The following is a 7,404-nucleotide window of genomic DNA, read 5'->3' as shown; positions in this document are numbered from 1 at the left end:
TATGATAGGATTTTTTTTATTTTTTGGGACTTTATCAATTATTGGGTCAGAGGTATATTTCTTGGATTACCCAATAAATAATGGGTTACCCAAATATTTTTTTTAATTTTTTTATCCTCCATCAATCTCACACCCAAACAACAAATCTTAGGAGCATCCTTATTAAAAACAATAAGAAATTTCTCAAAATTTATAGATTGAATTATAAAGGATGACAGAAATACTCCAAAATATCCGTAACAGTCCTGCACTCATTCAGATTGGTTTCACAAAATCTAAAACTTTCATCTAGAAATAAAAGATGTGAAGCTGGAGGGACACATCTAGCACCTCCACCCCTCCCACCTCTCATGAACTCTATTGTCCTTTTTCATTTCTGAGAAGTAACTTTGACAAATTTTTCATGCATACAATAAATAAATATGAAGATTTAAACCATGTATTTATGGTCACATTAGAAAGCATGGGAGCCAAATATTTTTACTTCCTCCAAACTGAATTTGCATTTTTGACCTTGTCAACTGATGGGTCAAGGGTGTTTTCAACTTCCCAATAAACAAAGGTTACCTATATATTTTTCTTTCCTTCCATGAATCTGACACCCAAACCACATTTGAATCTCCTTTTTTTTTCCCAAAATCTTTGGAGCACCCTTATTAAAAACATCTAGGATCACAAAAATCCTCCAAAATCTCTTCTAACATTCCTGCACTCATACATATTAGATTCACAAAATACAAAACTATCTAGAATAAATTTTGAGAAACAAGAGGGACATATCTAGCCGCTTTCACCTCATGAACTCTATTATCCCTTTCATTTATACTAAGTAATATAGAGAAAAGGGTCCCATTATCCATTTAAAAGCACAGAGAACAAAATATTACTTCAGAGCTGCTGAGAACCATCAGGGAGTAGAGATTAGAGAGTGGGCACAGTGTTCAGATGCGATAGGATTCTCCACCAAAACCCTCTCATCGGAACCACTGGTAGAGAGACAAAGGCTCCAAGTAATATTCCTTGAAAATCAGCATTAATCCAAGAAAAATCAGCCAAAGGGTTACCGGGAAGTGTGTACGAGCAATATGCAATAAGGAGTAATAAGCAATAAGGAAGGGGAGTGAGTTCAAAATTTTTTTTTTTCTTTTCTTTGAATGGGCTTATTCCCCATAGAATCCCTGGGTCCTGTGTATTCACTGAGTATGCCACTCTTGTTGTAGTTGATTTTTTGACCTTCCAGCAGCAAGGTTGAAGATCCAACGAACATTCTAAACTTTCCATGTGATGACTACTAACTCTTCTGCACCTCTTAAAGTGCCATACCTGTAACCATAGAGGTCAAAAAGTGTTGCCTTGATTCTGAATGAAGAAAAGGATACGTTGAACTCCAAAATTATCTGCATGAGATATTCATTCACGAGCATCACCTCCATCAAAGGTGCCAATTACCACAGCTGGTAAGTAAGTTTCTCTGGCATACTATTGCAACAATTGAAGATTGGATTCTTCCTTCACTCTCCCTCCTTTATGCTTATATCCTGTCTCATTGTGGCAGCTATAGCTTAGGAACCAATTTTATGGGAGCAAAAAAAAAAAAAAGTCAACCGTAAATTCAAGATGATCTCAGAAATATGCTTGATGCCTAAGCTAGATGATTTAGGATAGAGTAGACAAGGACTAGCTTTCAATTGGTATCACATTTGTTGGTTAGAACATGATAGAGACCAAATAATCAATTCCATAAACTGGATCTTTTAACTAACATAAATATCAGAATGGTTAGCACACAATAAAAAGAAACAGGAATATAAGATTGGTTAATTGGAACAAACAGGAGGCATCACTTGCCGAACTTGAGAAGCCAGCATGAAGTCACATCTTCAAATCTAAGGGATTTGCATCAAGTTATGGCCCTTCATTAATTGGTAAATTGGAGCAAACCCCGAAGTTAGTCCTTATAGTGGCCCAAATTAAATTAAACTATGACCTTGTTATAGTGGGATGTAAGTCAGCATTACTACCATTTCTAAATTTTGTTGGTAGAACCATAACCACTTTAAATGCCATAATTGTGAGGAAATCGTGCAGTGGCAATGGATGCAATTTCATGTCGAATAGCCAACAAATGCACCTATTGACTGTTTGAAAAAGACTGTAAATGTTAATCATAGAACGTGACTAGGCCAGTGAGTACATTTTTGTGCAGCAATCCACTAAGAAATACAGATAATTTCTGGTTCTCAGGTTGCAGTTAGAAGGCCAGATCATGAAAATTCAGACAAGTAATTGAGGCTTATACCCTACACTATTTGTAGATCTTATTGTCTACTAGGAAATCTGTTCTATAAATTAATTGTGCCTAGCCATGCCTCAACAAAATTTTCATGCTTGATTCAAGGATTAGCACTGCACCATTTATAACTTTCTTTTTCAAGACATGGATAGCTTCTTCAATTCACCTCGAGTTGAGGAAACATAGAATCAAACATCTACACATTTAATCATATGAATAACAATAAGACATGCTAGAGAGATAATCACATGGGATGACAGAAAGTGTTACCAGAAGATTATTGGATGTTCCACATAAGTACATTCGATGTGTTTCAATATCCTTGTGGGGGCTCCGGCAATCCCCTGATGATCATGGGTCATGCTATCCTGCATGGAAAAGATGATTTCCCTTACAACCGCCTTATGACCTTTAAGGTGATTGCCCATGCTTAGAGCTTTTCTCCATGACTGGTTGGCAGAGGGTGGTGTATACATGCTCAACACAGCCTGTCTCTCGTACATCCATACCTGTTGTTTCAGATTGAACTCCTAATAAATAAACCAAAAACACAAGACATCAGTTGCAGTTTTTGCAGACAGACTGGAGCCCAGACTACTTGTTCCTAACACTCAATGATTCAACCATTTGGGCTGGAAGATTGGCCCATGAAATGGCAAGCAATAAACAACAGTGGAGGAGAAAAAAAGGGAGGGGAGGGGAGGGGGGGGGGGGGGGGGGGGGGGGGGGAGGAAGCAGAAAATCTTTATCAGACTGTCAAGTCCCTTCACTGGAATACACAGCCTCTGACTTTTTTTTTTCTTTTTCCCTGATAGGTAGGTCCCCAAGGAGGGTTGAACTCATGACCTCTTAATTGTGAGGCGTTGGTCCCCCCCTTTAAAAAAGCAAGACATTGTTATTTGTTAATGAATGGTTTTGGTCATTCAGGACAGGTGATCGATGCATGGAAACTCCAAGGATCAGTAACTTTTCCACATGTTCAAAGGTTGACACATAATCTCCCCAGGTCATCTATCATCTCAACCTCGTCAGGCAAGACATTTGCTTTATCCACACAAAGCAGTAAAATGCAGAAAAGCTCTGCAAACATGATATGGATGAATGGAATGAAAAAATGTACCTTGCAAAGGCTTCAAAATGGATGCTATTGTTAGGTACAGCTTTTTTATTTTGTTCGTCATCTGTTTTAAACCACCAAAGGAGGTCTGATTTAGAGTCTCAGCAGAATCTTTGAAGGAGTGCACACCATTTGCTCAAGCAGCTGATGTGATCTTAGTGTTTCAAAGTACTGGAGTGAGAGTTCAAAGAAAGAGCAAACGGTGGCTGCCAAGTCAGCTGCTCTCTGTATCTCAATCAGAGGTATCTCGAGCATGAGTTTGGGCTGTGATTCTAAAGGGGTGTACAGGTTATCAATCCCTGGCATCTGATCTTTGTCGGCGTGCCTATGTTAGAGGGGGATTCCTGTTGCTTGTGAGGACCTGAAGAAATCAAGGTATTGTAGTCAGTCAAAAGTTCCAAAGGCTAAAATGGTCCAAATACCAAAAGAGACAAATACCTTGAGGCTCCGTTTGTTTCCGCATGGAAAATTTTCCATGTAAAATTTTACAGTAAAATTGAATTTTCCAGCGTTTGTTTTTCAGTTGGGAAAATTTTCATGATAGAAAATTTTACCAAAATCGATGCATTTACCGGAAAATATCCCAACAAATTTTACGTTTAAAATAGACGTAAAATGCTCGTAAAACACTACAACTCTGCCTGATAAAATTGAAAGACACGATAAAACCGAAAGAAACAAAATCAAGGACATCTCTTCCATTATCTTCCCTGAAGGCTTCTCTACCATCATCTTCCCCGATGGTGTGTCGGCGACCTGTTGCAATGCTATCCTCTCTTGCTCTCTTCATCTCTTCTTCTCTCCTTCTCCCTCTCGTGATCCCCCTCTCTTAGTCACAACTTTGTAATTTGAAATTCCCATTCAAACTCTTCATCTATAAGATAGATCTAATCGTACTCGTTAGGATTATTAACTTCAGAGAGGAGAAAGATCAGAAGAAACTATCAGAGATGGAGGGGAGCCCTAGTGAAGGAATGGTTTATCAAAGCAAGGTACTCTGGATTGATTTGCAAAAGAAAGAGTCAGTACTCCCACCAAGGAAGAGGTCTGTGAAGAAACCGAAATGAAAAGGGTTATGATGTTGGAGCTTGGAATCGTCCTATCTACTGTTGTATACAAAGAAGAGACAGGTTCTTACAGCGACTAGAAGCCGCCAATTTGTAGTTGAAGATTATGCCCGCCTGATATTCGATAGAATGCTCAAGAGTAAAGTTACATAACATCTTATCGGACGTTAAACTGTTTGATTAAATGCCAAACAGAAATTTGACAGTAGAATAGTCATGAAAGAAGGTGAAGGGAAATGGGAGCCTTCTTTGATCAGCTTGACGAGAAGATATCTGAGAGGTGTTGGGTCATTGTTGCCTCAAAGGCTCAAAGTATTTTGAAATGCAGCAAGTGTACACCTGCAAGCTACTTCATGTACCGGTCCTACCAAGAACACCTGCGACAATATAATATTATCCAGAAGCTTGGAGGTGCAAATGTAGAAAAAATTGTTCATGCCTTAAGAGACCTGACTTTTTGATCCAAAATTTGAATCTGTAACATCTCCACGTTAGATGCTCTGCCCATTGTTAATATGTCATAGCTTGCACGAAAATTGCTTCCCACCTATGTGGTTATGGACTAAAATCTTCAATGAAAGATGATTAGCAAGTCTGGGCAGCCATAGTTATAGCATCTCCCTTCCCCCTATATGGTTCAATGATATTTTACTTTCTATTTTACCTCTTGAAAACAGACATTGGAAAATTGTCACTCATGTAAAATTTTTCGTGTAAAATTTTTCATGTAAAATTTTACGTGTAACATTTTACATCGAAACAAACAGAGCCTGAGCGAAAGATTTCACTTTTGGTAAACAAGCTGATTAAAAAGATAAAGAACGTACGCAAACTGAGTTTAAATTTCCGCCAACAAGGTTATAAAGATCTCTCCCCCTTCCTTCCGGCACAGTTTGGATCATGAGAGTTCAAACAGCCACAAATTGCTCTGTTTTTTGTTTAACTTGGCAATAATCAGTAGTCCCACCAGCAGATCAAATTCCTTCAAAGGTAACCCATTCCAGCATCTTAACAGATATCAAACTCAAAAACTTGAGGAGGACTAGATCCAAATGGTTGAGGGAATTGAAGAATAAAGATGGAAGATGCAATTCCCATGATACGCATGCATCTTAAACTTCCTTAGCAACTGCAAATCAAGCAATACCTCCTTGTTTGGTCTCTCAAGATCAAACTGAGCCTTAAGATAAGCAAGGACATCCTGTCTTTACATTCAGAGGATAAAATGGGTAAAAATGGTGTTGAGGGAAGGTGGGAAAGGGGACTTGAGGTATAGAAACTGCAAACCAACTAAAATTGAAACGAAAGTCTCATTTTTATCATTCATCCAAAGCTAGCTACCCTAACATAATCCAAGCTACCGGATTGAACCTAGAGGATATTAATCTGCACCAATTAGAACTAGAAAATTTCATCAACCCTTGGCCATCATCTCGTAAAGTTTGCATCACACTTGATTTCCAGATTTCCATATACTACTCAGGAATCAAAACCAAAACACAAACAAAAACTGAAACAAGGAAAGGGGTAAAAAATGAGATTAGGTCTTCAGAATTACTAATTTAGGAGTACAGAAAAGTACAAATTAGGAACAGAAGTGAATTACCTCCTCTTCTGTAGTTCCATCTTCTCCTTCGTCTTCCATTTTGATGGCAGACGCCATTAATCAGCTTAACGACATCAAAAGGGGGAGACTATACCATACACTTCCGTCTTCCTGCAATACGCGCGACAATGAGGAATGAGAGGAGGACGCAATAACGGCCCCGCCCCAAGCTCATTAGCCCTCGCGCTGGTGCAAGGGTCACGCGACCAGGTAGCGTTCTTCAACAAATTTGATGTTCGTGAATCGTGGCTCGTGACTCGTGACTCGTGAGTCATGACCTTGTTTCTCACCCAGTCACCCTGATCGGCTCCTGCTCTTCCACCTAGGGAGTAGGGTTAGAGACGGAGAGACCAGACGACCAACTTTGCCGACTCATCTCCCATCGTCTTCAGGGAGTGACAGCTACTTGAAAACATTGTGGAAAAATCTTTAATGGTGCAAGTACCTTGGGTACCACTCATTTGAACAACCATAAAAAGACTTGTAAGAGGAGGACTCACAAGGATGTTGGTCAACAAGTTTTAGCACTCTCAAGGAGTACGAGTGAGTCGGTTCCTAAGTTAGCAAGCTTCAAGTTTGATCCGGAACGTACGCGAAAGGATTTTGTCCGAATGATTGCCAAGCATTGTTATCCAATCAACATGATTGAGGATGAGTATTTTCACGAGGTGCGCATAAGTTGGTGCGGACACCTTGGTTAACAAAAAAAAAAGAGGATGAGTATTTTCAAATGTTTGTAAATAGCATCAATCCCATATTCAAATTCAATTCTAGAAATACGGTTAGAAATGATATTATGAATGTTTTTCCAGAGGAGAAGGAAAATTTGTATGGAGTTTTAGACAAATTATCTTCACGAGTTAGTCTCACAACGGATTTGTGGACAGTAGATCATCAAAACTTCAGCTATTGTGTTGTCACTTGCCATTATATTGATGATGAGTGGAACTTGCATAAGAGGATTCTTTCTTACAAGATGCTTCCTACCCCCCATGATGGGGAGGCTATTAGTGGGCACATAAAGGCTCAACTCTTGAATTGGAATCTTGATTGGAAGATTTGCTCCATTGCAACGGACAATGCATCCACAAATGATTCTATGATAAATTATCTAAAGTTGTGGCCAAGGATTAAAGTATCGGTATCGGTCGGTCAAAATTAAGATACGTATCGGAGGGTATCGTATCGTATCGAAGATACACTAAGATACGCTAAAGATACACACATAAATGGATAGAAAACATTTTTTTAAACACTTTTGCATAAAGAATTTGTTAAAAAAAGCTATTGATAACATGTATTATGCATAAACACTAAATTG

General features: G+C 38.8%; 1 protein-coding gene across 5 annotated transcripts; it reads right to left on the bottom strand.

Moving 5' to 3' along the window:
- Positions 1-681: 681 nt before the first annotated feature.
- On the bottom strand, positions 682-6,392 carry LOC122067357. 5 transcript variants are annotated; one of them, XR_006136666.1, is made up of 4 exons: positions 6,084-6,392; positions 2,564-2,823; positions 1,428-1,561; positions 682-1,323 (listed from the first exon to the last, which is right to left on the bottom strand). XR_006136666.1 is itself a non-coding variant. In XM_042631185.1 (3 exons), exons 1-3 carry the CDS (start codon positions 6,138-6,140, stop codon positions 1,480-1,482), a joined length of 399 nt encoding a protein of 132 aa, XP_042487119.1. In that variant the 5' UTR covers positions 6,141-6,387; the 3' UTR covers positions 682-1,479. The 5 variants fall into 5 exon arrangements, 2 of the variants coding, with proteins under 2 accessions (XP_042487119.1, XP_042487120.1); XR_006136667.1 differs by adding an exon at positions 3,414-3,771 and having other exon boundaries at positions 682-1,538; positions 6,084-6,379; XR_006136668.1 differs by lacking the exon at positions 6,084-6,392 and adding exons at positions 3,414-3,771; positions 5,305-5,931 and having other exon boundaries at positions 682-1,538.
- Positions 6,393-7,404: the final 1,012 nt, after the last annotated feature.

This window comes from Macadamia integrifolia, unplaced genomic scaffold, assembly GCF_013358625.1.
Source record: "Macadamia integrifolia cultivar HAES 741 unplaced genomic scaffold, SCU_Mint_v3 scaffold2870, whole genome shotgun sequence".
NCBI classification, from domain to species: domain Eukaryota; kingdom Viridiplantae; phylum Streptophyta; class Magnoliopsida; order Proteales; family Proteaceae; genus Macadamia; species Macadamia integrifolia.
Note: the sequence above shows the minus strand (reverse complement) of the source record. Positions and strands in the feature narration are given on the sequence as shown.